Below are 17423 nucleotides of genomic sequence, written 5' to 3' on the forward strand. Positions count from 1 at the left end.
ATTATAATCACAATATAGTCAGTGTAATCAGCGCGTCTCGCAGCAGCTGATGGCATGGCGCGAGACTATCGCTGGAGGAACGCCCACACAGCTGAAAAAACAAAAACACACGCAGCATGACAGGCACGGATCATGACAGTGAAATGAAAGGTGGCATTCTTCATTTATTTATTTATTCATTCATAACTGACAGCCTCGCTCTCTGCCGTTGCCCGGGCGGAAGGTGCTCCTATTCGGCTTAACTACCACGCACGCCGGCCGGTCTCCTTCGGAGCTCACGCACGGTGTCCGATCGTGTCCGTCGCCACCAATCGTGTCCGGGGGAACCTGCTCTTCTTCGGCCACTCTCTTCTTCGTCCACTCTCCTCTTCGGCGCACGCCGGCCGTCTAACCGCTTCAGCGCCCCCTTGTGCCGCTCGGCGAAACTACAATGTTCCCGAATATTTTTTAGACCCGCGAAGCACTGAACCCGCAAAAGGTGAGCCGCGAAGTAGCGGGGGTTCACTGTATTAAATGTATGTGAGGGAATATTTGAAGAGTTTGAGTTTTGCTCAATGGACCATACATATACGAGCCAGCCAAACACACCGAGAAAACCAGCGCTGACTCCAGTCGCCATCAAGTTGCCAACTCCTGACATACCAAAACCTTGAAGAGAAACTGAGACGATTTGCGTTTCTCTTTCTTGTTCTTTTTATAGTTCAACTTCTAGATCTGTTTTTCACCTTTTCACAACGTAATGAAGGCCAGTTGAGCAAGTGGAACAAGTGATTTTATTGATGATTGTGGAAGGCACCGATTTCATAAGCACAGTTTCTTCTCACACCTTTTCCATTAGGTACGATTAAAAAGACAGCTGAAAAGTATAATATTAACAAATGTTGTTACAGGCAAAGTTTCCTTTACATGTTTGATGTAAACACACAAAACAAATCATGATCACTCAGACACATTGCTTCTTCTGGCAAAGATCACATTGGCTTAATGTCAATAAAAAAGCTTTGCAAAATTCAATATATCATATTTTATTCAAAATCAAAATTTACATCTTACCACAAAGAGTCAGTTCCTTCAGTTATTTGTTTTCTTTTTTTTAAGCTTCAAGGATTGCTGCTTTTCTCACCAGCACAATTGTGACTCTCCGCATATTGTTTAGTGGAGAATTTTTTAGCACAAACGCTGCAACTGAATGGCTTGTCTCCAGTGTGTGTTCTTGTGTGGTTTCGTAAATACGACTTTTGAGAGAACCTCTTGGCACAAACTGAGCAGGAAAAAGGTTTTTCTCCACTGTGTGTTCTTGTGTGGATTGTTAAATCAAACTTTTGAGAGAAGCTTTTACCACAAACCAAGCAGGAAAATGTTTTTTCTCCAGTGTGTGTTCTTGTGTGGATTGTTAAATTTGCCTTATCTGAGAAGCATTTTCCACAAACTGAGCAGGAAAGAGGTTTTTCTCCAGTGTGTGTTCTTGTGTGGATTGTTAAACTTGAATTTTGAGAGAAGCTTTTACCACAAACTGAGCAGGAAAAAGGTTTTTCTCCAGTGTGCGTTCTTGTGTGGATTGTTAAACTTGAATTTTGAGAGAAGCATTTTCCACAAACTGAGCAGGAAAAGGGTTTTTCTCCACTGTGCGTTCTTGTGTGGATTGTTAAACTTGAATTTTGAGAGAAGCTTTTACCACAAACCAAGCAGGAAAATGTTTTTTCTCCAGTGTGTGTTCTTGTGTGAATTATTAAATATGACTTTCGAGAGTAACTTTTGCCACAAACTGAGCAGGAAAAAGGTTTTTCTCCAGTGTGCGTTCTTGTGTGGATTGTTAAACTTGAATTTTGAGAGAAGCATTTTCCACAAACTGAGCAGGAAAAAGGTTTTTCTCCAGTGTGCGTTCTTGTGTGGATTGTTAAACTTGAATTTTGAGGGAAGCTTTTACCACAAACTGAGCAGGAAAAAGGTTTTTCTCCACTGTGCGTTCTTACGTGCCCTTTTAAAGACAGCTTTGAAGTGAATGAGTCAGTGTGACATGCCCTTTCACCTTTGGCTTGCCCATCATCATCATCATCATCATCGTCATGATCGTCTGATAATGTGTCCTCATTATGTACTTGTGATGGCCCCCAGTGGTCTTCATCACCTTCTGTTGTCACATGATGACTTGAGCAGATGCTTGTAGGCTCCGCCCCTCTCTTGTCCTCACTCTCATCCTTGTTTTCATCTTCAGTCTTTATAGAGACAATGTTCACTGGTGACTTGTTGATCTCCTCCTCCTCCTTTTTGATGTGAGTCAAGTCTGGCTCCTCTTTCACAGAACGGAGATCGTTTTCACTGACGTCTGCAGGACACAAAAAGACTAATTTGGTTTGGTCAAATCAAAGGTCAGGCGGCGACTTTGTTTTATATTGTTTCTACCGTGCTACCTTGACTTGTGCCTGCTGCACACGGAGCAATGCGTGCGACCCCAACTTGGACCGGACCATGGGGGCATTTCACAAAATTACGTCCTACGATGTAAACCTCCCTTTAGCAGCACAACAGTGATAAACGAGCATTTAAAAAGGAAGCACGTTGCGGCTGATGCCCGATTTCATTCCTGACATAGTCACAGACGTTACTGGAAGCGAGCTGAAGTTAGCACACACAGGCTATTGTGTGCGTCTGATGGAACACCTGTTGTGGGACCCTAACTTATTAATGGGGGCCACTGGGGGCCATCGCAACATAATGTCATTGATAAAATAGGAATCGTTCAAGTGAAATATGTTTACAAGTATTTCTTTTTGCATTAAGAGATAGAACTAAATATTCCTGGGCTTGTTGGTAGAAAAGGAGGTTGTGACGTTCTCCCTTTTTAAGCCCATCGTAAGCCAAAGAGATATATATATACAGTGGAACCTCGGTTCTCGACCATAATCTGTTCCAGAACCCTGTTCGAGAACCGATTTGTTCGAACACCGAATCAAATGCAATAGTTGTACGCACTACTTTTCTTTTTTCGCTAGTAGCAGCTTTGTTGCTTGCACTGACCTTCTTAGGAGGCATGATTAGGGACTAAAACACTTCCCAGCACGTAGCACGTCCGCACGTGACAACAATTGGTCAATTGGCTGCTCAGCATCCCACCCTTGCATACGCACTCACGCGTCATACGGGCGTTCGAACTCCGATGTTTGTTCGAACTGCGAAGCAACAATTTCTCTATTTTTTTTGTTCGAACTCCAATTAGTTCGACCTCAGAGTCGTTCGAGAACCGAGGTTCCACTGTATATATATATATTTTTAAGCATTTTTGAAGGTGTGCCGCTACTTCGCGGATTTTCAGTTTTCACGGGTGTCAGGTTTAAAAAGGTCCTGACGCCTTCTTAGACTGAATTAAAATACAGAGAACCAGAGGAATGACCAGGGAAGGTTTTGTCTTTTCTCCATCGCGGATGGGAGGAGAAGCCAGGAGGTGAAGTATACGTCTTGCCAGTTCAATCTCCCGCACTCTCACTGACTTCTTCGCCCAACCCTTTGGACTTTTATTCAGAGGAAAACGAAACTTATGGAAAGTGAAACTCAGGAAAACGAAACTTAATTTAGGCAAGTGTGTGTGTGCCAAAACAATGAGTGGCTGTGTGTGCATGTGCTGAAGCAATAATGTGAGTGTCTGTGTGTGTGTGCAATTATTACTGATACAAATAGTGCATAAAAACATGATTATGAATACACAAAATTGGTGACATATCCTAACAGCGGGTGGTCTCGGTCCCCATTAACCGCGATAACCGGGTTTTTACTGTCCTTCCAACTGACTCCTTCCGCGACTCGCACACTCCCCTTTTCTTCTCAAGTGCGCAATCTCCTTTCTTCAAGTGCACATTCTCTCACGTCATCAATCGGGATTGCGCATCGACATCCCGCAACCGACAAAATAAGCACATTGTCCATTACATGCGCCACACCAATCAAAGGCAAACAGTATTAAAAATACAGCAGAATGTCAAACGATGCACAATTATTAACCATATAACTGTGTATATCATAAAGCCATCACAATTAACATTAGTTCGGAAAATATCCCCTTCTTAATCACAACTCAAAGGGATGATTCTATAAACATGCGAACCTTCAGAACAACCATAAACACGTCAACTATAATTTAGCTATTCTTTTTTTAACTAACTAAGACAGTGATTCTCAAATAGTGGGGCGTGGTGCGATGCGAAGGGGGGCGCATGAATTGATGACAGTGCTCCACACAGCCAGCAGCTAATCATATCACAGCGGGGCGTGTCCTATTTTTCCACTTTTGTGCTGAACAGACTGCAGTTTTCACCCAGGAAATCCATTCAGCACGACATTAAAAAACGACAACGCCGTTCATTCTTCTCGTCTAACAAAAAGAAGCACACGAGTTATCGCTAAGCAGAGATCAAGTGCGGATTTGTTGAGATTGGCGTTTGAAAATGTGTGAAAGAACGACACCCAAGTACAAAGATAAGATAAGATAAGTTGTCCTTTATTAGTCCCACAATGGGGAAATTTGAGGTGTTACAGCAGCAAAGATATAGATCACACAGAGTCGGCGGCGTAATGTAGCCGTTAATGTATAACATTCGCAGCAGACATTCATAAAAAGCATGCAAATATACACAATATAAACGTATCTAGTGTAAGGAAACACTCCTAATGCCTGTTCATTATACAGAGGGGGAAAACACTGTAATGATAAAAACTACTGAATGATTGAAAATACTGCAATGATAAAGATATTACAATGATAAAAGTACTGCAAGGATAAAGTATACTGCAATGGTAAAAGTACTGTAATAGTAAAAGTACTGCAATGATAGAAAAATACTGCAATGATAAAAGTACTGTGATAGTAAAAGTACCGCAATGATAGGAATACTGCAATTATAAAAGTACTGCAAGGATAAAAGTACTGTAATAGTGAACATCCTGCAATGGTAGAAATACTGCAGAGATAGAAGTACAGTAATAAGAATACTGTAATGGTAAACAAAATACATCATTGGTCAATATTTAAGTACACCCTTGGCTGAAAGTACAGTAGTAGTTAATATTGCATCCTAGGACTGCACAATTGCACTAATGCCCTCCCGTTTGTAGGCCTGACCGAATGTTCTTGTTAAAAAGTCTGACAGCAGTCGGCAGGAAGGAGCGGCGAAATCTCTCTTTGGTACAGCGAGGGTGTAAAAGGCTGTCACTGAAGGAGCTGTAAAGTGTTCTCAGAGTGTCATTGAGTAGGTGGGCTGGTTTGTCCAGCATTGATGATAGTTTTGCCGTCATCCTCCTGCCCCCCACTGAGTCCACAGAGTCCAGGGAGCAGCCCAGGACAGAGCTGGCCCTCCTCACTAGTTTGTCCAGTCTCTTTTTGTCCCGGCCCGAGATGCCTCCTGCCCAGGAGACCACTCCATAGAAGATGACTGAGGAAACCACCGAGTCATAGAAATTCCTGAGGAGTGTTCCCCGAACGCCAAAGGACCTCAACCTCCTGAGTAGGAAGAGTCTGCTCTGACCCTTCCTCCAGCTTGTCTCCCAATAAGGCGGGCTGTATGGTGTTGAAAGCACTTGAGAAATCAAAGAACATGATCCTCACCGTGCCCCCCGCCTTCTCCAGGTGGGAGAATGAAGTGTGGAGCAGGTAGATGATGGCATCATCCACACTGATGCCAGGCTGGTATGCGAACTGGAGTGGGTCCATTAAGGAGCTGACCAGGGGGCGCAGGAACTTTATTACCGGGAACAAAATGTTCCTGGACTTGTAGGTAGAAAAGGGGGTTGTGACTTTCAGCCTTTTTGAGACCATAGTAAGCCAAAGATGCAGATGCATTACTTGCCGCATGCGCTTGTTCACTGATGAGATCCATGCAACCCTGGATGGATGCATTCAATGCATTTTAAATGTTTGGATGAAGTGAAACTATGCACACGTGCACAAAACAGTGCAGATCCACCGGAGGTTCATTGACTCTCACCCGACGAAGCCAGTACAAAGTTAATAAATGAAAAAGACTGATACGTACTTGACTTTAAAAAAAACAAAAACTTAATATTTTGTGTTTTATTCACCAAAATTGATCGACCGTCATTGATGTTTTCGCCACAGTGTGCACATTTTGTAGAGTCAGGCAGAATTCCTTCCAGAAGGAATTGCTTGAACAAGATATAAAAACCAGAAAATGGAAAATGTTCAATAATCAGTTCAAATTTTATACTGGGAAAAAACACGGAGTTCACCCCCCACTATTGGTTATTCTTTGGCATACATTTTCTGCACTGATTTTATTTGGCATAAACAAATGTTTAGCAAACCGACAAGTAAAAGGCAATAATTAAAAATAAAACGGCAATAACCTTGAACGCATTTCCCCAAACAACTTAATATTGTGATGCATATTTTTAACGACAGAAAGTCGTTCTTTACAAAGCAAATGAGAGTAAAACGGGTACAAACCTGCTTTGTGTAGCACAACACGAGGCTGGTTGCAAACTTCGTCCAGCAGTTGAAGATGTTGTTCGTTCTCTTCTTTTATTCCACAAAGTTCCTCTTTGTACTTGGGTGTCGTTCTTTCACACATTTTCAAATGATAATTCCAAAAAATCCGCCCTTGATCTCTGCTTGGCGATGAGTCATGTGCCTCTTTTCGTTAGCGGCTACCTAGCTTACAAGCTAAGCTAACAAGCTAAGCTAACTGCACCGAAAAGTATCAACACGCGAAGATGAGTTTATCGGGACACAAAGACTTAATGAATTATGTCGACGTCCTTTAGAGGAGCACTAAGGATCGAGAGACCTCATTGTTGGGACAGAAAAGCGACTGTCCTCAGCGAAGCCGGACCGAGATCTTAGATTGTGGAAACAAAGCATGGACAAAGAGTGAGGAGGAACAGGAGGAGTCTTCTGAAGGTTCCCGAGGACTGTAAGAAATCTTCTGATACGGCTGAGGCTGCAAAGCAGGTGGATACATCGAAGGAGCACAGACCAAAACCACCAGCAATTTCTGGGATTACTGAACCTCTTCGAAGATCAACAAGAGTTAGACGACAACCGGACAGGCTGATTGAAAATGTTTAATGTTGTGTGATTGTTGCTAAAATTGTTGTAGAGCTGCTTGTTGTCATAAAAAATGGATAGATATTGTTAAGAAGTGAAAATAATTGATAACAAAACAAAATTATTATAATAATAATAAAAAATAATAAGAATGAAAAAAAAGCTTAGGCATTGTTTAACGTTTGAAAGGGAGATGTAATGATAGCAGTTATATCATTGGCCACTAGTTGGCAGTATTGCCCGATGTGTGTTTTGGTTACCAGACGAACAAGTGTGTCTGCACATAGACGAGAATGCAAATCAGTAAATTAAGAGACACAAGCTTGCAGCATCACGTTGCCTGCGTGACTTCTTAAGATAGAAGACGGAACATTACAGTAACCATTAAAAAAAACGTATAGTAACCATAAAATTATTTTTAAAAAAACGTATCGTAAAATACTAAAGCTGTTGCTTTTTGTTATTTACAAAGAATTTTTGTTTAAAATCCCCCTGGCTCTTCTTTTTGTCTTTTCTATATTATGTACGTATTAGTAGCTGACCTTCCCACAACTCCCTGGCAGAAGGTAGGCACTGATTTTTTTCATATAAGAGAACATTATCAGATTCCCAAGCGTGAAAAAATCCTGAGTGACATGGCAGGTGCTAAGTACTTCAAATTAGATGCATCGCATGGATTTCGGTATTCATAAATGTGTTTGGTTTGCTTCTGTGAATAAAGATTTTAAAAAAAAAACGTATTAGTAAATATTTATCATCTCATCAATATTTGCACAACAGAGTACTGAGTTTCGAGATCCTCACAAAAAATAATTCTCAAAATTATATTTCTTAGCAATTTAGCTTAGTTAAGGGATATTTTATTGACAATCTAACATCAATCTACAAAGACAGAAAAAAAATTGGTGGTGGGGGGGGGCGCGAATCTTTTTCTTCTTGGGAGGGGCGGGCGTGAAATAATTGAGAAGCACTGCTAGTATTTGCAGACATTATATTCATACAATCTCGCAACCCGAGTGAAACACAGCATTGTTGCAAGTTCGGGAGGAGAAACTTAAACGTCTCACTGCTGGAGCAGCAGCGGCTTCTCGAGGCAAAGGCGGAAGTGACGTCAGATCTTACGCGCCAATGTGGCGTTATTTTATTTTTATTTTTTTTTTATCAACCGAAATAAAATATTATATAGAATATATATTGAAATATAACAGCCAGGGGTAAAAACATACACAGAGGCAAAGAAATATATTTGAAAAACACGTGCTGAAAGCATGACGTCATAAGCAAGCGCGCAGCTTCCGAAGGACCTCGACCACATCCACCGACCCGTCCACACCGGAACAAAAACCGTCCACCGCTAAATTCTTCTGATTTAGTGTGGAACTGACTGTAAATTTCTCACAGAATGTCCAGTGCTACTCTAAAGGACTACGACATAATTAATTAAGTCTTTGTGTCCCGATAACTCATCTTCGCGCGTTGATGCTTTTCGGCGTAGTTAGCTTAGCTTGTTAGCTTGCTAGCCGCTAACGAAAAGAGGCACATGACTCATCGCCAAGCAGAGATCAAGTGCGGATTTTTTGGAATTATCATTTGAAAATGTGTGCTAGAACGACACCCAAGTACAAAGAGGAACTTTGTGGAATAAAAGAAGAGAACGAGCAACATTTTCAAATGCTGGGCGAAGTTAACAAGCAGCCTCCTGTTGTGCTACACAAAGCAGGTTTGTACCCGTCTTACTCTCATTTGCTTTGGAAAGAACGACTTTCTATCGTTAAAAATATACATAACAACATTAAGTTTTTGGGGGAAATCGTTCACGGTTATTGCCGTTTTATTTTTAAATATTGCCTTTTACTTGCCGGTTTGCTGAACAATTGTTTATGCCAAATGAAATCAGTGCAGAAAATAAATGCCAAAGAAAAACCATTAGTGGGGGGTCAACTCCGTGTTTTTTTTCCCAGTTTAAAATTTGAACTGATTATTTAACATTTTACTTATTCAGGTTTTTAAATGTTGTTAAAGAAATTAAGTTTGTCATGTCATCAAGTTTCAAAACTATGCTGACAGATGTAGTGTACTTTTATATCCACTGTTGGAGTTGAGCCACCGAGAAAATGAGAAACATTTTGTAAATGAATCTTAAATGCCAAAGTTACTCCAATGCGTGATCGTTTTTTGTACTCAAGAAGAATAGGGTCAAATAAAGACTCAACAACAACTGAATAGAGTTCCAATATTTAGTTTCTTCAATTTCTGGCATTCAGGAAATAGTACAAATACAGATATATGGGCGGCTTTGTCTTCATCTGACGAGAAACTGTACTCAAGACGAGTACTATCGAAAAATGGCGCGCTGATCTCAGCCCAGCCTCACATTTTATAGGAGGCTTTTTATGTCAAGGGTCATGTAGGTTGAATCGGTCGTCCTTGCTCCTTCCCCCGGCCCGGCCCACGTTCCACGTCCAAGGCTGACCCTCTCAGGCAGGCGGCAGTCTCTCCGTCTCTCCTGCTCACATTCCCCTGTAATCTCGTCAGTGTACAGATTGTGTGGTGTATGTTTTCCCAGATCAGATTATATTTTTGGGTCTTCTTGATTAGAAATTACAAATTAGAAATCCCTTTATTGTCATTGTACTCAAGTGTGCAACGAGATTAGAGATAGCATCCCTGTGACGTCCTCCCCCAACTTGATATGTTTGTATCTTCTATGGCCTATGTGGAGAATGTGTTTTATTGTATTTGTCCATGAAGTGCTATCTGGGGTGTCATCAGTTTGACCTGAGCAGACTGAATCTGTTTGTTCTGAATGAGAGTGTGGGTCATGAAAATACTATGTGTTAGGGCTGGGCGATAAACCGAAAATTTACAGTTACCGAAATTTATTAGAATGACCGGCATCATTTTGCCCATGTCGGTAAATTCGGTGTCTAAAAAAAAGAAAAGAAAAAGAAGTCTTTTCTGTCTGCGGCGATGCTCATGCCCCTTTAAGACGGCTACAGCGCGTGTAGTCACGTGACTCCTCCCTTCTGAACAAGAATGTAAACAAGACGAGTTCGTAGCTGGCGATTCAAATCCTGAAGCGGCTGACAACAGCTGCGGACGAAGTAACGTTAGTTGAAATTGTTCCTGTCGCGCTTGTCCCGAAAATAAAGTGGACATCTGTCGTTTGGAAATGTTTTGGGTTCCATGAAGACGATGTTTAAGCAAAAAAACATGAACTACAAAGTGCGTCGTAAGCAACAGAAACAGCGCGTCCAACCTTTTCTTTTTCACCACCCACAACACAACCATGCTGTTGACTTGGAGCTTGTGCTAAAAGTTCAAAGTGAGGAGCAAGGTTGGACAAGTAACAACAGCCCATAACGGAGGCGACACCATACGAGAGAACGTCTCAGAGGTGGACGCGATAGCCGAGCACATAGCTAAAGATAGAGCTCCTCTAGTTACAATAGAGCGGACAGGATTTAAACGCCTCATGAAAGCAGCCGACAAGAGGTACGAAAATATTTGCCGCAAACAGCACTTCCGATATGGACAACATCGGGACGGGAGCGGAGACATGTCAAGCATTTTGCATCCACATCTGACTTGTGGTCGAGTCGCAACATGGATCCCTGTTTCAAGCTGGAAGTCACTGACCTGCTCTTTGGTTTACTATGGGCTTAAAAAGGGAGAGCGTCACAACCCCCTTTTCCAACTACAAGCCGAGGAACATTTAGTTCCTGGTAATAAAGTTCCTGTGGCCCAGGTGGTTTGCATCTCGACTGCATCTCATAGTTCCTGGTGATTTTTGCAAATGACAATGATGACGGAATCATGAGAGGTGTTGTGTTACTTTGTTACTCATTACTGACACCCTTTGGCTGTTATGCATCATTGCAGGTACAAAATAATTCAGTGACCTCTTAAAATATTATGGTGTATCTTCTTTAATACATATTGGATAACTTTAAAATATACAGTCATTATTCAAATATGTCAACATGAAAGTCAGAGTGAAAGCGTTGTTGCTTAATTTATGTGTTAGAACTTTTACTCTTCAAACGTAATTTTGTTTTAAAATTTATTTAGAAACAGAAATTTTATAAAAATAAAAGGGTAATGTCGGAACTTACTCGCAGGATAAATGTCATTTTGGGTAAAAAAAAACCCAAACGTAAATCATACAATAAATAGGGACTCTGATTCCAGGGCCCCTTTAATTCTTTTAGGGATCCAGATTATAATGGAAGCAAAAAGTACCCACGATGAAACTATCTAGAAATGCAAAATGAAATACTTGAAAACATATTTCGCTTGAAGGATTCCTCTTATCAATGACATGATGTTGCGATGGCCCCCAGTGGTCTGCATCAACATGTTAAGGTCCCACAAAAGGTGTTCCATCAGACGCACACAATAGCCTGTGTGTGCTAACTTCAGCTCACTTCCAGAAACGTCTGTGACTATGTCAGAAATGTAATCGGGCATCAGCCGCAACGTGCTTCCTTTTTAAATGCTCGTTTATCACTGTTGTGCTGCTAAAAGGAGGTTTACATCGTCGGACGTAATTTTGTGAAATGCCCCCATGGTCCGGTCCAAGTTGGGGTCGCACGCATTGCTCCGTGTGCAGCGGGCACAAGTCAAGGTAGCATGGTAGAAACAATATAAGACAAAGTCGCCGCCTGACCTTTGACTTGACCAAACCAAATTTGTCTTTTTGTGTCCTGCAGACGTCAGACAAAATGATCTCTGTTCTGTGAAAGAGGAGCCAGACTGGACTCACATCAAAAAGGAGGAGGAGGGGATTAACAAGTCACCACTGAACGTTTTCCCGATAAAGACTGAAGATGAAAACAAGGATGACAGTGAGGACAACAGAGGGGCGGAGCCTCCAAGCAGCAGCTCAAGTCATCACGTGACAACAGAAGGTGATGAAGACCACTGGGGGCCATCACAAGCACATAATGAGGACACATTATCACACTCTCCTGATGATGATGATGATGATGCTGATGGGCAAGCCAAAGGTGAAAGGGCATGTCACACTGACTCATTAACTTCAAAGTTGTCTTTAAAACCGCACACAAAAACACACAGTGGAGAAAAAACATTTTCTTGCTCGGTTTGTGGCAAAAGCTTCCTGCATAAGTCAACGTTCACAATTCACACAAGAACACACAGTGGAGAGGAGCCTTTTTCATGCTCAGTTTGTGGCAAGCGTTTCTCTCAAAAGTCGCATTTAACCAGCCACACAAGAACACACAGTGGAGAAAAACCATTTTCCTGCTCAATTTGTGGAAAATGCTTCTCTCAAAAGTCACATTTAACAGAACACACAAGAACACACAGTGGAGAAAAACCTTTTTCCTGCTCAATTTGTGGAAAATGCTTCTCTCATAAGAAGAGTTTAACAGAACACACAAGAACGCACAGTGGAGAAAAACCTTTTTCCTGCTCAGTTTGTGGCAAAAGTTTCTTTCATAAGGCAAGTTTCACAAAACACACAACAGCACACAGTGGTGAGAAACCTTTTTCCTGCTCAGTTTGTGGCAAGAGTTTCTCTCAAAAGTCAAATTTAACAAAACATGGAAGAACACACACTGGAGAAAAACCTTTTTCCTGCTCAGTTTGTGGAAGATACTTCTCAACAAAGTCAAATTTACAAATCCACACAAGAACACACAGTGGTGAAAAACCTTTTTCCTGCTCAGTTTGTGGCAAGAGTTTCTCTCGAAGGTCTCATTTACGAAGCCACACAAGAACACACAGTGGAGAAAAACCTTTTTCCTGCTCAGTTTGTGGAAGATACTTCTCAACAAAGTCAAATTTACAAATCCACACAAGAACACACAGTGGTGAAAAACCTTTTTCCTGCTCAGTTTGTGGAAGATACTTCTCAACAAAGTCAAATTTACAAATCCACACAAGAACACACAGTGGTGAAAAACCTTTTTCCTGCTCAGTTTGTGGCAAGAGTTTCTCTCGAAGGTCTCATTTACGAAGCCACACAAGAACACACAGTGGAGAAAAACCTTTTTCCTGCTCAGTTTGTGGAAGATACTTCTCAACAAAGTCAAATTTACAAATCCACACAAGAACACACAGTGGTGAAAAACCTTTTTCCTGCTCAGTTTGTGGCAAGAGTTTCTCTCGAAGGTCTCATTTACGAAGCCACACAAGAACACACAGTGGAGACAAGCCATTCAGTTGCAGCGTTTGTGCTAAAGAATTCTTCACTAAACATGGTGCGGAGAGTCACAATTGTGCTGGTGAGAAAAGCAGCGATCCTTGAAGCTTAAAAAAAATACAACAAAAAACTGAAGGAACTGACTCGTTGTGGTAAGATGTAAATGTGATTTTGAATGAAATATGAAAAATTTAATTTTGCAAAGCTCTTTTATTGACATTAAGCCAATGGGATCAGTGCCAGAAGAAGCAACGTGTTTGAGTGATGATTTTTTTTTTGTGTTTCATCCAACATGTATATGAAATTAATTGCCTTCGCCTGGAACAACATTTGTTAACGTTATGCTTTTCAGTTGTCTTTTTAATCGTACTTAATGGAAAAGGTGTGAGAAGAAACGGTGCTTATGAAATCGCTGCCTTCCACAATCATCAATAAAATCACTTGTTCCACTTGCTCAACTGGCCTTCATTACGCTGTGAAAAGGTGAAAAACTGAACTAGAAGTTGAACGATAAAAAGAGCCAGAAGGAGAAACGCAAATCGTCTCAGTTTCTCTCAAAGGTTTTGGAATGTCAGGAGTTGGCAACTTGATGGCAACTGGAGTCAGCGCTGGTTTTCTCGCTGTGTTTGGCTGGCTCGTATATGTATGGTCCGTTGAACAAAACTCGAACTCTTCAAATATCCCCTCACATACATTTAATATTTCGCTTTCTGAATAAATTTCTGACTGGCAAAATACACTTTCTAGGTTGAGCTCTATCAAGCGTTTGGGGTTTGTTGCTAAGCTGAATCTCACTTCGGAAAAAAAACTATAAATTTGTCAAATATACCAAATATATTTTTTCATGCTGTATTATATTTTTTATACATTGGATTATTTATATATTGAAATAGGAAAATATTAAAATTTAAAATTGGAAACCACATACAGACTTAATTCAATTAATAATAAATATAGAAACATTTCATAAATATTGAACTAATTGAGAAGAGTCCTGATCTTGAAATAAATATTGAATTATAAAAAATACTTAAAAAATTAATTCAATAACCCGACCCGGGATGAGCGGCAGAAAATGGCTGGATGGATGGAATAATTTAAATTGCATCCAAATTCAAAAGAACAAATATGTTAAGAAATATTCAAGTGTGAAATAAAAAGGTTTAAATTGTTGAGAATTTTACATACTAAAATAATTGAATAAATATTGTATTATTACCTAAGCAAGCTTAAATATACATTGAAATGAATTAAAAAAAAGTCGTATATTTTTAAATGGCCTAATATAGATATGGGAAGTAACTCTCTTTATGAAACTATGAAAGGACTGGAGCTCACAGAAGTGACCAGTCTTGGTTCTGAAGTTCCGATGTAACCAGATACTGCCCTGAGAGAAAATAGGCCTGAGCATTGTTTATGGTGGGGGCAATTCTCTCGCCAGGTCAGTGACCTTCCAGGGTATGGAAGTCATTTAAGGTGGTCACGAGTAGACTGGTCGTATCAAAGGGGAGACGCATCTGCTCCCCCTCTGGGGGAGCTTTTGGAGGGAAATCCCAAAGATTAGCGTGATGGGAATGCATATGTAACAAAGGAAAATTAGATATTCATGTCCTATTTGGGCATTCCCCATCAGAAGGGAATGTCTGAGAGGGGGCTCGCACGTTTTTGGGGAGACTTCTTTTGACATCAGCATGTGACGAGAATAAAATCTTTTTCGAACCAGTTCTTTTCCATCACCAATCCAGCCTTGCTCGGCTGCCTCTCCGGAAGGCAGCAAGGACCCACACTTCAAAGACAAAATATACGACATATTGAAAGAAAAATAATACTCAAATATTGAAATAAGTATAGAATTGAATGAATTAACAACAAAGAAATAAATACCTCCTGGAAAATATAATTATTTTCAACATTTGTCAAAGCACAACATTTCGATCAGATTGAGTTCTTGCTTGCACATTCTTAATCGTAATTTTTTTACTTTTAATTTTTAAGTTACCATATTTTCGCAGTATAGGACGCGCTGCTTCAAAGGGCGCAACACCTGTTGAAGGTGCTATTTCTGTCTTTGAAACACACACTGGGCGCACCGCCTTACAAGGCGCTAGCTCAGCTGCTTTTAGCATAGCAATAGCTCGCACTGACTCAGCCCATGGCAATTCACCTTGCCTCAATACCATAAGCAATCGCCACATTTCAAAGAGAGTTGCCATGATACCATTGACAATCGCTATCATTAACAATGACTCTAACCAATAGTGATGGGTAGATGAGGCATCCTGTATCGTTTCGACACAGTGACACAATGTATTGACACTGTGTTGACACTGTGTTGCTGAATACTGACACCTGGTGGACTTGCAGGAAACATTTGACAGGGTCATCTGACACTGATCTGTCAAACTAATTTTATCCAATTCCATTGATTAGCGACGTGATGTGTTTTTATATATCCTATTTCTTATTACTTTCCATCGCACTAATTATTCTCTTGTCTAATTTATATATTTAACTGAATTATTGTTGTATTGCACTGGAGAGGGGAGCTCTTTAATCTCGTTGCACACTTGAGTACAATGACAAAGCGATTTCTAATTCTGATTAGGCATTTGCTTTCACATTATTTTTACATACACGCAATTTCATAAAAGAAATCTTTGATATTCGAGACGCAGTTGATAAATTAAGAGAACATCTGTCTGAATGCCCAAGTAAAAGTGTTGTGAATGACAATGGACTCATTGTAATTAAAGATTTTTATTCAAAAGAAATTAGTTTCTCCAGCGTTTTGTTATTCAGTCTATTTCTTTTTTTGAGGCAATTTCCCCCGCCTTTGAGAAGATCCTCTCACAAGACACTGAAGAGGCCGGTGTGCACAACGCCTGTGTGGCGAATATAAATAGGTGAGGGAACGTTGCCTCCATGGGCTTCCAGTATAAGAGCGAGTCTTCCGTACGTGCAACGTGTCCTGCTGACATATAGCGCTGCACCTCCGAGTGCGCATCAACAGTGACGTCTTCCATCTTGTGGATATTTAACGCAAAGTAATGCGCCAATAACTCGATGCTTGTTTTGAGCGTCCATCCTGTTGACAGATGCGCTTCCTTATGAACACAGTTTGGCGCGCGACCGCTGTGTCGACACGATTCTGGTAGTGGTCACGTGACTTTCTCAAAGCGGTACGCGCACCGACACGGGGTTTGCCCTGGAAGCTCGGCGCGCGCATCGACTCCTCAGTGTCGCTGGACCAATCACTACCTAGGAGAAAAGAGATGTGAATTTGGTTTTCGTCACTCACTAAACGAACATATGTGACAGTTCCATAGCCTCCTTTGCTGGCGTCAGAAAAATGATGTAATTGTGCCTGCTTTACAGCTCCAAACCCAGCTGGTCTAATACACCGGTCAACTTTAAATGTAGCTAGCTGGCCCAAGTCCTCCAACCACCTTCTCCATCGCTTAAAAATGTCTTGTGGCAAAGGATCATCCCAACTGCAGCCCCTTCTACACAGCTCCTGTTGCATTATTTTGGCCTGAAGGGCCACTGGCGCCAGGAACCCCAGTGGGTCGTAAACAGAACTGTTGACTGATAGCATCCCACGTCTGGTCAGAGCCCGATGCTTTATTTCCAATCCAAAGACAAAATCATCCGTCTCCACACACCACTGAAGACCAAGCGCTCTTTCTCCTAGAAGCTTGTCATGGTCCAAATCCAACATCTTCAGCTCTTTGGCTCTCCACCCTTCAGAGATGGCTTGCAAAACAACATGACTGTTGCAAATCCACTTTTCCAAAGCAAAGCCTCCTTGTTGACAGAGAGCAATGAGGTCCTGTATCAGCTGGATAGCTTCGGTGACAGTGGCTGTTCTCTTCATACAATCATCAACATAAAAGTTCTGTTGAACAGCTTCTATAACAACCGGTAGGCACTTAGACTGATTGTCTTGAGCCATTCTTCTCAGAGCATAAGCTGCGCAACTTGGTGATGAGATGGCTCCAAATAAATGCACCATCATTCTGTAAGGCACTGGTTGTTGTGTTGTGTCTCCATTAGGCCACCACAAAAAACGTAGAAAGTCCCGATCCTCCTCTGGCACACAGACTTGATGGAACATAGCTTGAATGTCTCCCATGAAGGCTGTTGGCTGTTGTCTAAACCTCATGAGGACGCCCATCAACGTGCTTGTGAGAAGGGACCCTT

At 41.2% G+C, this 17423-nt stretch overlaps 2 protein-coding genes across 2 annotated transcripts in view; one reads left to right on the top strand and one right to left on the bottom strand.

Annotated features, from left to right (window-relative positions):
• The window catches only part of LOC148341918 (uncharacterized), a 60775-nt gene extending 56909 nt beyond the window's left edge, over positions 1–3866 (bottom strand). The window contains exons 1-2 of the mRNA XM_088287992.1: positions 3862–3866; positions 1249–1800 (exon numbers count right to left, since the gene is read on the bottom strand). Of these exons, the coding sequence (XP_088144118.1) occupies positions 1249–1800; positions 3862–3866 (557 nt within the window). The remainder of the gene's footprint in view (positions 1–1248; positions 1801–3861) is intronic.
• A 4444-nt stretch (positions 3867–8310) lies between these two features.
• On the top strand, positions 8311–13543 carry LOC148341919 (uncharacterized). The gene is made up of 2 exons (XM_088288937.1): positions 8311–8774; positions 11767–13543. Exons 1-2 carry the CDS (start codon positions 8651–8653, stop codon positions 13326–13328), a joined length of 1686 nt encoding a protein of 561 aa, XP_088145063.1. The 5' UTR covers positions 8311–8650; the 3' UTR covers positions 13329–13543.
• Positions 13544–17423: the final 3880 nt, after the last annotated feature.

This window comes from Idiotropiscis lumnitzeri, chromosome 2 (genome assembly GCF_059441095.1).
Source record: "Idiotropiscis lumnitzeri isolate Australia: NSW breed Sydney's pygmy pipehorse chromosome 2, RoL_Ilum_1.0, whole genome shotgun sequence".
Taxonomy (NCBI): Eukaryota; Metazoa; Chordata; class Actinopteri; order Syngnathiformes; family Syngnathidae; genus Idiotropiscis; species Idiotropiscis lumnitzeri.

Bases quoted from the DNA above. Each gene is read 5' to 3' on its own strand.
- LOC148341919 (XM_088288937.1), top strand. From the start codon at position 8,651: ATGTGTGCTAGAACGACACCCAAGTACAAAGAGGAACTTTGTGGAATA. The intron at 8,775-11,766 runs GTTTGTACCCGT...TGTGTCCTGCAG, and splicing joins TGTTGTGCTACACAAAGCAG to ACGTCAGACAAAATGATCTC.